We start from the raw sequence: 16664 nt of genomic DNA on the forward strand, positions 1-16664 counted from the left end.
GGGCAATTGTTTTGATTAAAATGACTGGCATTTGGCTTTTGTCTAAAACAGGTTAACCACAGCAGCGCCGGGTACCCCAGCTAGTGTATATATATATATATATATATATATATATATATATATATATATATATATATATATATATATTCCTCCTGCCATCCAACACTGTTCTGCCTACTGTCAGACAAAGAAGGTTATTTACACATTACAGATTACAGACATTTTCTAATTTTATAGAGTGATTTCTCTCTCGCTGTCTGTCTTGATGGATGATGACTAGTACAAGTTAGGACTCAGTTGTGGGACTGACATTTGTATGTTTGCACTTGTGGCTGGTGAGATTGGTATATGGAGCTCAGTTTGGGCAGGCGGCTGAGTGGCTGCTTCTGCTTTCTTTTCAAGATGTTTTCAGTGAGCCTCTGTTCAGTCCTCTATGCTGGCAATCGCTCTATGCACTGCAATTCTCCATGCATTCTGGATTTGTCTCATGTCTTCTCAAGTGAAAGGCAGTATGTCAATTCAATTCATTTATTCAGCACCATATCCCAACATAAGCCACACCAAGGGACTCTAAACATGAGCAAGGTTTGAACCTTACCCATCCCATAAGCAAGCACCTTGGAATGAGTGGTCAGGAAAAACTCCCTCAAGTGTTTTTTTTTTTTTTTTATTATAGGAAGGAACTTCAAGTCAACCAGACTCAGTGCGGTGACCATCTGCTATGGCCACAGAGGACATCCTTTTGCAGGCATCCATCCTCCATGCAAACCACAAGTTTTGCTTACACTGATGGTCCTGTGTTTGGTACCTTGCCTTTTCACTTTGGGTTCACAAAGATCTGTACATGCTATTTTTTAAATCTGTTGTTGCTTAAAGTGTTCCTCTTGGGGACACCGAGCCTAGCATTTGTAAAATGAAGTTGAAAGAGTTTGTGTCCAGTATTTTATGCATTTGGTGCAAATTCTGATGCTGCTCTGACACCAGAGATAACTTCAGTTTTCCAAAGCCAAGGCTGGGTATCCTGCTCTTCGTGTCAATCTCCAAAAGCTGTCAATTGGGCAGCGCAGTCTCCTTTGAGGGCGGGCACTTAAGGGGTAAAATATGACGCATATGACAAATTTTTTCTACATCTGGGGACAGCCCTCATCTGTCCCCAGATGAGACATAGCACTTTCTGAGTTTTTGGGCAAATTACACACAAAGAAAGTGAAAATGCAAAGAAAAAGTGACGATGCAGTGGAAAGCGGACCTGTGTTGCGGTTCGTTTATGACCTGGAGCACAAACATGTCAAGGTGGTTGTGCAGGTGAGAGAACTCAGCTACTATGGTTAGCTGTGTAGGCTAATGCTTACTGACACGACCTCTCGCATTTAGCTCGTCTTCCCTTCTCCACCGGGAGCTGAAAAAACTGCATTTTTCGCAACTGCTTCGGTGATTGCAGCCGAAAACACAACAGTCCACCCTTTTTTAAAAGTGGCGCTCTTTGTGCGAAGAGACTAATCCCTGGGTGGAGTGTGGGAGTGTCAGCACAAACCATTCGGAGGATGGGGGTTTCAGCGGAAACCATTTTAAACTGTCACGACTGCTAGGTGATAGCGAGTATGTTTTCAGTTTACTGAGCCAGGCTGAATGGTTTGTACTGAAACGCCACCCGGGGATTCTCTGCCACGTTGGTGGCGGCTGTCCCCAGATGTGGTCAAATTCCACGACATCACGCAAGGGTTCAAACAAGACTGCGCTGCGCTACTGGGGTGAGTCTGGATGATTTTTCAAAGACTAATTCTATTGGCGGCTGGCATAGGGCTTGAGTCTTTTTTGGGCTAATTGTTAGTCCAGAGCTTTTTGCTACGAGCACAAAGAAGGTGGTTATTGTTTGTCAATCCTGGTCCCTGGATCAAGTGAAAGTTGAGCAAATTTTGCTAGTGATTTGACTCTGCCTCTAAACTTTGCCTTTTATCTATTTCTCTAATGTTGCAAGTTTGGATTTTCATCCATCTCATCCTTTAGAATTTTTGCATTGTGATCTCACAAAGGTTTGACTGAGATACTGGTCAAACGTTCACTTTGCTGATTGCTTTTGGATGGAATTTTTGGTGATCATTACCAAGGTAGACTGGTCTGCTCCCTGGGTGTACCTTAAATCTATATTGGCACCTTGCTAGAATGTACACCTCCATCAACGGCCCACAAGTGAGCAGATCTGGATCTCCACACGACTCTAATGGTGCGTTCATACCACACGCCACGTAAATGACAGTGGCAAGAGGTTGCCAAATCCCTATGGAAGAATACGTTGTGGTGCTACAAAAGTCCAAGCCACACAATGCAATGCGATGGACGCGAATAAAGCGACACGAATAAAGCGACACGAATAAAACAACGCGAATAAAGCGATTTTGAGTGATTGACGCATTTGTGGCGTGATATCTTCTTGAATCACGTCGCGTCACCCTCTTTCCCCAAGTTGAAAAATCTGAACTTTTTCATCTTGTCACGCTGTGATGACCAATCAGGGACTGGATATGTAGTGACATGGAGATGTCTGGAGTTTATACTTGATGTGGACATGTCCTGTCTCTGGCAATCAGCCGGTGAGCAGGACTTAGGTCCCTTTTGTCCTTTATTTATTTAACATAATTATGACAGAGTTTGGGGGAAGAGCGATGAACTGCAGCAGCAGCCAGTTTTTTTTTGTTCACATGTGCGCGCGGGAATGAATCATCCATGAAGATAATTTTATTAACTACACAGATGTATAATAAAACAAATGGTGACTGGTTTATAACACAATTATGACAGAGTTGGAGGGGAGAGCGAGGAACTGCAGCAGCAGCCAATTTTTTTTGTTCACATGTGCGCGCGGGAACAAATCATCCATGAAGATAATTTTATTAACTACACAGATGTATAATAAAACAAATGGTGACTGGTTTATAACACAATTATGACAGAGTTGGAGGGGAGAGCGAGGAACTGCAGCAGTAGCCAGTTTATTTTTTTTTTTCACATGTGCGCGCGTGAACGGGACAGGAGGTCATCAAACTGGGTCATGGAGAGGCGGCCATCATCCAGATGCAGCTCCTGCAGCAAATGATGAATTTGTGGCATCGCGTGGCATCCGGTGTGAATGCGGCTCAAGCAGAGCGACACACCGGGCGATGGTGGTGCATCCATCACCAGCCGAGGGACGCGAATTTGTGGCGTCACGTGGCATCCGGTGTGATCACGGCATAACTTGAACTATATTTTTGTACAATCAAAGCACATGCCGCCCAGTATATGTATGTGCACTCACGTTTGACTTACTACAGCAAATACATCTGGCAGTAGTAAAGAACACAACACTTTACACCTCTAAATGCATACATCACCAAAGAAAAACTGTGTATCTCTTTTGTAACAAACAAATTTCCAATAGGTTTTATGAAATTTGGTTTGTGTTATTACAAGTGTTACTGCAAGTTAGCTGTTTGGTTCCTCCTTTTTCTAAAAAGTGAGACACAAATAAATGTAATTCAAAGAACATCTCATATTTAAATGTTATGATGTTCATTATAATGTAATGTATAATACAGACATTAGCTCTTTAATTTAATAGCTGAAATGAGATTCAAGTACACGTGGAGTTGAACACAAAATAATTGAACCATAAATAAACTGACAATTTTTTTTCTCCACTATAGGAAGTGACATCACATGTTGACAACATGGTTCAGGCACGCCTCCGTGGAAATCAGGAGAGGGGAGAGGGCACAAGATGAACCGTGTGAGAGTCGGATGCAGACATCGGATTGGTGCGGCAGTGTGCAGCTCAGCTTTGAGCTCCACATAAAAGAAGCTCCTGCCAGGATATCTGGATTCTTTTTTAGCAGCCACGCGGCCGTGAAGCGGCACAAGACAGAGGACCACTGAGCTGTGTTCTCACAGCATGTTGCAGGTCATTGGGAGATCGAGGTGGAATAATAAGGGGAACCATCTGACCGCACGATTCAGCGATGCTCCATGAGCTGTTCTCTCTCACCGTTCAAACAGTCATGCATTTCCACACAGAAACCTCGGACTAATGGAGGGATCTAACCAGGCTGCTCTTCACTTGTCATGCTTGAGCCACAGCTCCACATATTCTTTTATGTCAGAGACCTTATTGTCTTTGTCTGTCACTGCTGCCAGATCAACTGTGGGGTAGCGTGTCGAACAGAGCCCTGTCCTCAATTCCCTCCTCCGTCGTCTGTGTCCGCAGCTTGTCATCGTGCCGGGTTTGCATGTGTCTATTTAGCGTTCTTAAAATACCCTCCCCTCTCTGCTGAGCTCAGTCTAGGGCTCTCACGCTTCTTACTTCTTACTGTCTCCCTCGCTTTGCTGCTTCAAAGCAGGCAGCCTGCTATTCTACCCAAGGCATCTGCTACATGATCTCCTAGAAAACTGCTGCTCTGCCGATTCTTGGTCCCTGAGCCTGTCCAGTTTCCACTTCATGAACTGCAGGAGGTGTCGTCACCAGGATTGATCCCCACATAACCCCTTTCACTCTCCCCTTCCCCTCCCTCATCCTGTTCTCTTTCCCTTTAACCTTTCCCCTTGTGTTCTCAAACTCTACTTCTCTGTCCTATTCGTCCTTCCACCTGCACCTCTTTCCCCAAAACTCATTTCTTCCCCCTTGACCATGTGGCCATGTGTCTGTGGGATCCAACTTATCCTCATCTTGCTGTCCTCTGTCTTATGGACTCAGGGGGAAAACTGCCCAACAACTTGCCTGTGCCCAGATCCTCACACAGTGGACTGCAGCGGCCGCGGGCTAACCCGACTACCCGAAGAGATCCCCTTGGATGTGCGCAGGCTTTTGCTGTCTGACAACTGGATACCCCGTATCCCCTCAGACTTTCTGGTTCTGTACAGTGACTTGGTCTACCTGGATCTCAGGAACAACTCTCTCTCCAACATAGAACCAGGGACTCTCAGCACCTCTTCCAGGCTGGTCTTCCTGGACCTGGGCAGCAATAATTTGACTGAAATCCCTACAGGGACCTTTGGGGAGTCCCGGAGCCTGATCAAACTCCGACTGGGCAACAACCCATATCTAAGCATGGTGAGCGAGGATGCTTTCCTGGGTCTCACCTCACTGAGAGAGCTGGAATTGGAGCGTAATGCACTGTCTACCTTAAAGGTGGGAGCACTGAGTCAGTTGCCCTCCCTGCGAGTGGTGAGGCTCGAGGGCAACCCTTGGGTATGCAACTGCAACTTTGCCAACTTGTTCACATGGCTGATGGAAAACAGTCACAAGCTTCCAAATGGTAGGTAAATTCAATCAATAAAAAAAAACAGCTTTCCCTGTGAAAATATACCATATGTGAGCACAACATACAACAGTAGCAAATCCATCGCCATGACATTGTTCTTGTCTATTTGTTTGCCTGTAAGGAGAGGGAACTCCTCCCCCCGTGTTCTAATTTTGTCTCTTTCTTCCTCCACTGCTGTGTCCCATATTATGAAAGAGTGAGCGTGATATCACATGACAGCATGAGAAAGGGTAAATTACAAGAATGCTTTGTAGTTAATGTGATTAATGTGGTAAACGAATGGAAACCCTCATACTGAGAATTTTAGCTTGCTGTATTTATTATTATTATTATTTACCTTCTTATTACATTTAATCATGCACATAACCCCAACACTCTCATCTTTCACATCACTCTTTGTGCTAGGTTAAAATTATGTAATGCTTGGCATGTAATGTGGAATTTGGCAACACTGCTGGATCCATGTTTTTGTTTAGGAGCCACTGTGATTCAGTCTGACAGGTGGCTTGAGCTCCAGTATGGGACTGAAAATATCAGAATATTTTGAGAATATTGTCATAATTATTTTTATGATGAGTTGAGGAACAACGTCTTTTGTTTAAGCATAAAAATAAATGAGGGAAATGACTTAGACTCCTTGTACCAATACAGTTAGCTTTCTATATTAGCTGCTAATGTTAGCCTCGCTTACCACAGACTTGTTCCAGTTGTAAGCAGAAGACCAAGCACTTCATTGGCAATTGACTTGCAATGACTCAGTGGAGAGCATTTCCAGACAACAAGGTGGCAAACATAAGCAGCAAGCAAATTGGGTCATTTTTAAAAGGTTCTTTACATTTAGGGAGCTTCAGCATGTTCATAATTATCTCTGAACGGATCCTCCCCCATGCTACCCATGTTTATACTCTTGTACAAAACTTATTTGAATATGCTTTTGCCAGAAAACAATGAAAATCAGTTTTTATTTATTTACTTTTGTATTTGATCGAAAAAGTTCACCCATGACTAATTGAAATTTTTACAGTCTTTCACATTTGATTGCATTTCCAAAACCTAGCACCCTGGTTGAATGATAAAAAAAGGGAAAAAGCATGATGACTCAGCAATGGGTTGCCGTGGACTGTACCTAAGCGCCCTCTGGTGGCCATTTTTGGCTGATGAAAACATCGCCGAAGGCAATACAAATACATGTAATTTGGTCACTTTCCAAAGGGGTCAGACTCGTCACTAAAGTTAATTTAATGTAGAGTGGTTCATTTCATCTCAGCTTGGTGTATAACTCTCATCGTTCCAGCCAATGATAGCCATCAACTGGCTGTTAGAAGCAAGTTAGAGACAAAACAAAACCAGCTGATTCAATAATCAATGCAGCCCGAGCTTGCTTTCAGTCGCGGATGTACGAATTCTCGCCTTCGGATTTGTGACTTCACTGGTCGTGGCGTGTCTCCGCGCGAACCCAAACAATTTAATCACCACTGAAGTCTTACAAATGCTAAGAATTTATTGAAAGCCAAGAGTGCTATGCAACCTTGCCCATATTCAAACATGTTTTGCACAAGAGTACAAACATGGGTTCATGGGTGACCCTTTTTAAAGATAGCTCAAAAATTAGTTCACTTTAGCTGCTTATGCATACACGCTCATCGAACCATGATACAGGATATTGTTTTTGAGGAAAAACAAAAAGTATCCCTAGTGAAAAGTGGTAGGCACAGTTCAGCTAATCAGCAAGTAATTAGCAATGCTAACAATGTCATTAGTAAATTAGCTTTTCAGCTAACTTTGAAAACCTTTTGCACACCACTAAATTTAGTTATGCCTACTTTAAGTCAGCTAACAGTTTTTAAGGGAATTATAATGGTCAAAAAATGTTTTAAAACCCTAAAATCATACATGTTTGTTCAAGGTGGCACTTATACACTAATCCAGTAAATGAAATTGGCACATGAAGACAAGAAGCATGACTTTGAGGAGATGGAGGAACAGCGGGTCAGCCAAAGTAAAAGCTTCTTCATATTACTTAATTGTTTTGTACATCCTGTGCTGTGAGTAAACTATGTTGAATGTAAACTACTGTTAATTTCATGAGTTCATTTAATGTAAATAGTTGTGTATGGTGCATCCAGAAAGTATTCACATTGCTTCACTTTTGCTACATTTTGTTAAGTTACAGCCTTATTCCAAAATGGAGTAAATTAATTTTCCCCCTCAAAATTAAACTCACAATACCCCATAATGACAACATGAAAAACGTTCTTTTGAAATTATTGCAAATTTAATAAAACTAAAAACTAAGAAATCGTATGTACATAAGTATTCACACCCTTTGTTCAACACTTTGCTGAGGCACCTCTGGCAGAGTTCTCCTTCAAGGCATCTGGAGCCTAATTTTAGATCTCCAGGTTTAGGACTATGTAGACTTTACATTACTGAGGAAGGAGACCCACATTAACACCCAGAAATAAACAAACTTTAGTTCTGAAGGTCCCCCAGAATCTCTGGTTCACTGGTCAGGGACTGATAGAGTTTTAGGCAGATAGAAATGCTCCATCACCATGATCCAGAAATCTGTGGGCCGAGGATGAAATGACAAATCCATAACTGACAAAGGAAAAGTCTTTCATGCTGATAATAAACACTCAATGTTTACTTGCTGCTTTTAAATGTTCTTCTGTTAGGGTCTTAAATACAGCAAAATGTTCCCCATTTAAACACTGAATTATACTAATCAATCATTCAGAGGGTTTTTACAAGTAATTCCATCATTCTCTGGAATATTGCCAATGTCTGTCTGTCCTGCATCATTCCAAAATGGCTCATCTAATCGCAGTGATTTTCATTCTGTGTCATCTATGTATGACCCTGGAGTAACATAGGGGGGCTAATTTTATTTTATTTTTAACCCTCATAGTTATATAGAATTAGGTATTATATAACGGCTGAGTGGATACTTGTCATTTGATTGGTGGCTTGTATGTCACATGACATGGATTATTCGTACCACTTGCCATTGTGTCTTTTTAGTGTGCAATTTTGGTGCAATATAAAATGTGCCATTGCACGCCCAGACCACCGCGTGTTCTCACACTACTGCAGGCGGTGTTTAGCTAAACATGGCGGCGTTTGATTGGCTGGCGGACAACAATTTGAAGGAGCTAATTGACGCTGCTAATTCTTCTAACACACACATACACAAAAACCAAATCAAATTGTATGCCATCTGGAGGCATGAAGGATGAACTTAGGATGAGAAGCTGGACAAATATCTGATGTGATTTTTCACTAGAGTGAGGAAAGCAGGCAGATGTCTGTACACAAAGTCAGTGGACGGCATCACGGACTACTGAGAACAATTTTGGACTCCTATTTAAAGTTTGTGTTGGACAGTTAAACACCAGTGACACACACCAAAATGTAAGTCACTTTTCTGTTGTTAGAAATGAATAAAATATCAAATGACAAGGATCTATTTTTGCCGTTATATAAAACAAATAATGAATGTTTTTCCATTCTTTCAATGGAATGAATATTTAATTTGGTGAAAGCTGGAGCATACCATCTTTCACCTCATGAAATATTTGTCCCATTGAACTCATAATCATTTGTATACTATTATCTCAAACAACAGTATTAGCAGGCTAACTAGCCACAATGCTTCTTCTATGAAGGTTTATGGTGGTTGCCAGTCCAACAACTGTGTTACCGCCACCATGTGGACAGGAGTGTAACATGTCTGTCAGTTCCTCTGTTCCCACATCATGCCAAAATGACTTATCTGACCTCTTCATTTTGTGTTGTCTATCCAGACACTGAGGTGTCATTGCGGGAGCTAATTTTCGCGTGCCACCCATACATAAATGGCATTTGGTACTATTATCTCAGACTAAAGTATTAGCATTCTAACTAGCCACAACTCTTCTGTGAAGTTTTATGGCGGTTGGCAGAGCCACAGCTGCTTTACCGCCACCATCTGGCCAGGAGTGGTAATCGGCACTGAATCCAAACACACAGCATTTCTCACACTGAATAGGCCATTCAGTCAGGACCATGTGCATTTAAAAATCTTTGTCAAGAAGTGCAAAGGCAGAAAGGAAACTTTTACCAACGACATTGTGTACCAGACGGTTCTATGATAGGAAAGTGGAGTGTGATAGTGATGACTGGTGATGTGCGATACTGCAAGATTTGTTATTGATCCAATGCTAAGTAAATACAGGGCCAGTATCATCGATACCGATGCAGATACTGATACTTTATAATAATTAAGGTGGATGTATCATCAAATTGCTAAATCTAAATGAATTTTCATGACCTTTTAAGTGTTTTCTTTGTCCTTTGGATCATTAATTAGTTCAAAGTCTGCCAAAACAAAGTCTATAGGTAAATAAACTTTCTTATCACAATAAAAGTTTTTGTTCAGAAGCAACAGAAAAGAAACAAAACAATTTTTTCCATACACTGTCATGTCTGGATTTTTTTCTTAAATTAACAAAGTTCACAAAATTAGCATTTGAGAACAAATAAATTTTTTTTTTCCAGGTAGACAGTTCAGAAACACACACACACACACACACACACACACACACACACACACACACACACACACACACACACACACACACACACACACACCCCTTCAAATGCTTATCCCAGTTCGGGTCATGGGGGGCTGGAGGCACAGGGCCACATATAGACAACACATTCACACCCATATGCACAACTATGGACAAATTAAAGTTTCCAATGCCCCTAACCTGCATGTCTTTGGATGTGGGAGTACCTGGAGGAAACCCACACAAACATGAAGAGAACATGCAAACAGAAAGGCCACAGGTGGGACTCGAACCCATGACCCTCACGCTGTGAGTCAACAGTCCTAACCACTAAGCCACCATGCTGCCCAGTTCAGAAACTAAAAGACAAAAATTAAATAAAATTTCTCTGTCTTTTCTGGATTTTTTCTTAAATAAAGTGTACAAAATTATCACTCCACAACAAATGTTATGAAACAAGTTGAATTTCAAGTAGAATGTGTGTTCAAGAAACAAAATACAAAATAAATAAATAAATAAAACTAAAATTATCCCTTTCACTGCAATTCTTTTCTGAATGCAGCAGAGTATACAAGAGAGAAATTAAATTCTCAGTGTCATTACACCGATATTGATCAATATCGATATTAGGATCAATCCACCCACCACCACTACCGGTGATAGAAACTGGCTAAAAAAATGTATCACTTTTACACCGCTGCATAAACATCAGTGACCAATGTGATTGTGAAATGGCAAAACTCTTCGATCAAATGTCCTCATCATGACTGTCATAGGTAAATGACAAAATGAGGATTATAATTCCAATCCAGGATATTTGAAATCAGCATTCAAAATCTTCACCTAGCAAAGTTCCCACCTATAAGGCAGGTAGTTGGCGAGTGCTATTTAAAGAGGCATTCATCTGGGTGTGTGTAAACCTCTGATCCACTGAACATTTTTGTAAATAAAAACTGAAATGAATGTATCTTGTAACTATTATTACCCAAGCCGATCAAAATATGGCCATCAAGTATTTTGAAGGCTTTGTGTGCGTGCGCCTGTCTGTCTGTCCATCTGTCTGTGCTCAGCATAATGCTGCGTTCACACCAGACGCCACGCGAGCGACTGTGGCGACAGGTTGCCATGTAATCCCTATGGAAGGAAACGTTGTGGCGCCACAAAAGTCCAAGCCACGCAGTGCGACGCGATGGACGTGAATGAAGCGACGCGAATGAAGCGATTTTGAACAATTTCTGCTTTTGCGGTGCAATATCACGTTGCCCTCTTCCCCAAGTTGAAAAATCTGAACTTTTTCGTCTTGTCGCGCCACGATGACCAATCAGGGACTGGATATGTAGTGATGTGGAGATGTCTGGCATTTATACTTGATGTGGACATGTCCTGTCTCTGGCAGCCAGCCTGGGAGCAGTACTTATATCCCTTTTATGCTTTTGTTTTGCAATTATGACAGAGTTTGAAGGGAGCGCGAGTAGCAGTACCGCAGCAGCCAGTTTTTTTCACGTGCACGCAAACGAATCGTCCGTGAAGATAATTTCATTAACTACACAGATGTATAATAAAACAAATGGTGACTGGTTTGTAACACAATTATGACAGAGTTTGAGGGAAGAGCGAGCAGTGGCACAGCAACAGCACCACAGCAGCCAGTTTTTTTTCCATGTGAGCGTGAACGAATCGTCCGTGAAGATAATTTTATTAACTACACAGATGTATAATAAAACAAATGGTGACTGGTTTATAACACATTTATGATGGAGTTGAAGGGGAGAGGGAGGAACTGCAGCGGCAGCCAGTTTCTTTTTTTTTAACTGTTCACATGTGTGCATGCGAATGGGACAGGAGGTCCTCAGACTGGGTCCTGGAGAGGCGGAAGTACCGCTGAAAGCGGCCGTCATCCAGACGCAGCTCCTGCAGCAAATAATGAAACTCCGCGAATTGGGAACGTCTCATGAGGATGTTATGAACCCAGGGACGCACCGCTGGGGACGTTTGTCAGCTTTCCACAACAAATAGAGCACAGCAACTCACTCCGTGTGATCAAGGTCTGCCGTGTAGACTTGACGGCGAGTGGCATGGAAGCTCCTCCTATTTGATGACGCATTGGGGTGAATTTTCCCAGTGAAAGCAGAGCGACACACCGGGCGATGGTGGCGCGTCCATTGCCAGACGAGGGACGTGAATTTGTGGCATCGCGTGGCGTCCGGTGTGAACGCGGCATATGTCCAGTCTGATTACTGTCAGTCTTCTAATTCACAGGGAACATTCTTGGGACACAGGCTTGGACAAGTTCAAAGATGGCTAACCTTAAACAGTCACATTTTGTTTCTTATTTTTATGCCATGAATCATGCAAATCTGTTTTTTTTGGGGTGGGGGGGGTGGGTGACAGCCAATCAGAGTAGAGAGGCACTGTGACGTATGGTCTGGTCTCTCTAATTCAACATGATGGAATCCGCTCCGAAACCTCTTCAATTTTGTGTAAATACAACATGTTCCTCATATATTATGTTAAAAGAAATAAACACTTCTAAAACTGAAAATGCTGTTTTTGTAACCTGGTAACACCTCTGGAGTAATTTATAAGACATTTCATGGACATCAGTGTACACGCGCATCACAGGCGGTCAAAGGTAACTTCTGGCCTTTTCAAAATCTCATGTATGTGCACACGCATGCCCTCTTGCAGACGCCGTTCAAAGGCACACACTCATATGGTCGAAGGTGTTGTAGCATTGTGTTACATTGTTTACACAAGTAGTAATTCTCACTAATAGGGCAGCGCAGTCTCGTTTGAACCCTACATGATATTACGGGATTTGACCACATTTGGGGACAGCCGGCACAAACACGGCAGAGAATCCCGGGTGGAGTGTGGGAGTTTCAGCATAAACCATTCAACCCGGCTCGGTAAACTGAAAAGCATACTTGCTGTCACCCAGCAGACCTGCCGGTTTAAGACGTACTGGTTTAAAATGGTTTCCACTGAAACCACCATCCTCCGAATGGTTTGTGCTAACGCTCTCACACTCCGCCTGGGGATTAATCTCTTCCCACAAACGGCGTCAATTCTAACAGGAAAATGGTGAACTATTTTGTAATCATCAAAGCAGTTGCAAAAAGTGCAGTTTTTTCAGTTCCCAGTGGAGAAGGGAAGATGAGCCAAATGTGAGAGGTCGTGTCGGTAAGTGTTCTAATCGCGAGAACAACAGTGGATTTTTTTGATCCAGGAAAACTCCTCTGTGAAGCAGCTGTGTGTGTTTGTGAACCCGTTTGCTGCGGCGGAGAGGGGTGTTCTGAGCTGAGGTGACTCTCACTGCTGCCCATGTAAGTTTGTGAGACGCCTGTTCTGTCGCTGATATTTGCAAAGCTGCTGTTTATTTTTTTCAGCCGACAAACTGGGGGAAGGCGGGGGCTCCGTCGTGACCTGAATCAAACATTTGAGAAAGCGCCACATTTAATAATGCAATGATTTTTTTTTTAAAACCGGAGCAGAAAGACAAAATCAGCCAGGTAACGTCAATTTACCCAGACTGACTTCAAATACGTGTAAATTAAGCATTTTTTAATAAAATGTTTTGTTTTGAGTTTTGTAAATGAGGAAGTGACCATCCTGAAAGCGCCTCATGTATTCAGAGCGGGTGTGCCATCTAGTGTTCAAGAGACGAAACTTCAGCCGCTGACCATAAATTTATTTAATTCTTTCACCAAAACATCAAATCTAGCCTTGGATCTTAGATGTACCTTCCGGCAAATTGTACCAGCAGTTTTGAGATCTGCACAACAAATATTTTCAAAATTACATTATATCTGTTTTTATTTTTTTGTTGTCATTTTTGTGTCATTCAGAAACACATTATAGTTTTTACACTTACGTAGGTTCACATCGTGATATATACTGTTACTGTGAAGGGATTCAATTTATACCGTGATATGAAGTTTAGGTCATATCGTGCAGCCCTACTAACCAGAGTAGCTACATTCTCACACCTGCAAAACTGCCTTGAAATGTATGAGCCACTTCCCACCACATTGTCACTTTTTCTTTGCATTTTCACTTTGTTTGCATGTAATTTGCCCAAAAACTCAGAGATAGTGCTGTGTTTCTGTCCCCAGAATTAGAGAAATTACATCATATGTGTCGTATTTGACCCCTTTTTGCGCCCGCCTTCAAACGAGACTGTGCTGCCCAATTTAGACATATTGTTTGATAAAATGGAATCTGCACAGAACTTGAGTTGGAAAGTTTTTAGCCAAAGTGTAGCAGTTTAGTTTTATCTGTCCCAGACATAAATGCAAAGAAAACAAAGCTGCATGAACACACGAGTCTTGGTCGTCTTATTTTCAGGCCATTACAGGGTTGCTTCCTGAATGTACAACGGACTCATTTAGTTTGTTTTGTAATCAAAGACACTTTTTATTTGTCGCGTGCCTGACAGCAGAGGACGCAGGAGCAGTTAGAGAGAGGCGGTGCAGCAGCTGTGCAGCAGAAAATAGACACAACAATTCAGAAGCTCCTGCTGTTATGATGTTGACATCAGAGACTAAATGACACACCTGATACATCGCTATATCTATGAATTTCAAATAGATGTTCTGTCTGTGTGGCGACATGTGCACATGGATGTGCTGTGAACCCAAACCACACGGAGCTGCTTCTTACAAAATACACGGGTGCAGGTGGTCACCTGCAGATAAGAAGCATGTCTATTTTGGTCATTGCTCTAAGGTTCGTGGAAAGAAATGTTGACCTTTGAGCTGCACAAACAATATCCAACAGCATGTGCCCAAAAACACAATCACAGTGGCCCAAATCCTTTGATATATTTGAAAGGATTACAGTCCGCGGGTGTGAAACCAACCTGCGGAACTCAGCTCTGACAATTTTGTAACAACCTGTACATCGTGGTGCTTCTACAAACAAACACAAATAAATCCTAAAAAAAATAAAATAAAATAAAATAATAATACAATGCAACTAGAGCACCGCCTCCGCCAACACAGGCTTCAAATTCCACAAAATCTTACCTTGGAAACAAATTTCGAGGTCAAAGTCAATTTTCAATTTATTTTCATTTATATAGTGCCAAATCACAACAAGGTTGCCTCAAGGTGCTTCACACAGTAAGGTCTAACCACTAACCCCCAGAGCAACATTGGAAAGGAAAAATTCCCTCTGAGGAAGAAACCTCAAGCAGACCAGAATCAAAGGGGTGACCCTCTGCTTGGACCATGCTACAGACACAAATTACAAAACAATTCACAAAGTCCTGTTAGAAGTGGTTTTTCATAAACTAACACAGATGTGATTAAATGTCAGGATTATGTATTTAGTTCAGGCACTTGAATCAAAGCTTTTTGTGGTATTGTCAGGTTTTTCAGTTTCTGAATTCTTTTCACATAATTTTAGCAGAACATTGGTTATCTCTGCTATGCACAATTTGTCGTTGCTTTTTGTCATTTGGTTTCCGACTGATAATTGGAAGACAAACAGGCATAAAATTGGAACCTCAATCCAATTTTGGTGGTGTAGTTATATCCATGACAGAAAATTGAGAGTGACTGAGGCACTTTTAATTGAGATATAATGCAAAATGTACACCAAATGGGCTTTTCAATATTAAATTCAGATGTCCACAAAATCCACACTCTGGATCAGATCTGGATCAAACTTTGTCAGACGATAGTCAGTGTCAGTCTGCTCCTCACTATCAAATATGAGAGTAATTCAACGTTAAATTTAAACGGCCACAAGATCTGGATCAAACTTTGTCAGCCAATAAAGGATATGATCCTACATAATACTCTCAAATATGAAAGAAGCTTTTTTGACAGTTATGAATGATTGAAAATTCTTTTAATGCTAAAGATAGGGATTTTTGCTGACTTTGACCTTTTGACCTTGAAAACTGAATCAGCTCTTATCTATCAGGATATGAATCTTCAGTAAAAATTTCATAATGCTATATGAAATATTGTGGACTCCAGGCTGTTCACAAACAGACAGACAAACAAACAAACAGGGGTGAAAACATTACCATAATAACTTCAACTGAGTTCATCACAAACTCAGTGTTGTGAATTATTGGACAAGTCCTAAAAACCAGGGATCTCATTTATAAATGTTGTGCACACACAAAAACCTATATAATGTCCATGTCAAATTCAACGCACATGTTGTGATGCATTAAAATGCATTAAAAAATAATGAGAACAAATGAGCAACATGTCAGCAGGCGGCTTATATATTTAACAAGTGAACATTTGCTCTTCTTTGGTGTCACAGTGGAGATGATGTCACAGTGGTGTCATGCAGCACGAGTTGGGAGTACTGCCATCAATTCTATATAATCCTGACATTCGTTCAGTTCTGTCCAAAACTATCTAATCCTTGAATAACACAATTCTTAGACCAGCTTTAATCCACAGTGGCTCCACGACGTTTGAATCAAACAGTTATGACCCTTAGTTTGATGTTTCAGGTTAACCAACATCAAAGGTAATGTGACCAATACAAAGGTGATATATGACATAAATTAGTTTTTTTTTTTTTTTTAATATACTAACCATAAGTTACTATAAAACAGATACTAGTTGTCTTTCACCAATTTCCCAGAACAGACATTTTGAATATCCCCTATAAACAGTGGGCCCAAAGTTTGACCTTGACATGTGACCTTGCCTTTCAACTGATTTTTTTTTTTTTCTGGAGCAAATTACTTTGTCCTTGTCAAACCATCACTCATTCTACCATATTTGGATAATTTTGTTAACAGAAAAATGTAAAGCTGGACACACAGGACTAAAACAAAAATGTC

General features: G+C 41.3%; 1 protein-coding gene across 1 annotated transcript in view; it reads left to right on the plus strand.

Moving 5' to 3' along the window:
• Positions 1 to 4624: 4624 nt before the first annotated feature.
• Positions 4625 to 16664, plus strand: part of lrrc38b (leucine rich repeat containing 38b) — a 48177-nt gene continuing 36137 nt past the window's right edge. The window contains exon 1 of the mRNA XM_034165868.1: positions 4625 to 5288. Coding sequence (XP_034021759.1) covers positions 4661 to 5288 — 628 coding nt within the window. The 5' untranslated portion in view covers positions 4625 to 4660. The remainder of the gene's footprint in view (positions 5289 to 16664) is intronic.

This window comes from Thalassophryne amazonica, chromosome 3 (assembly GCF_902500255.1).
Source record: "Thalassophryne amazonica chromosome 3, fThaAma1.1, whole genome shotgun sequence".
Lineage (NCBI taxonomy): Eukaryota > Metazoa > Chordata > Actinopteri > Batrachoidiformes > Batrachoididae > Thalassophryne > Thalassophryne amazonica.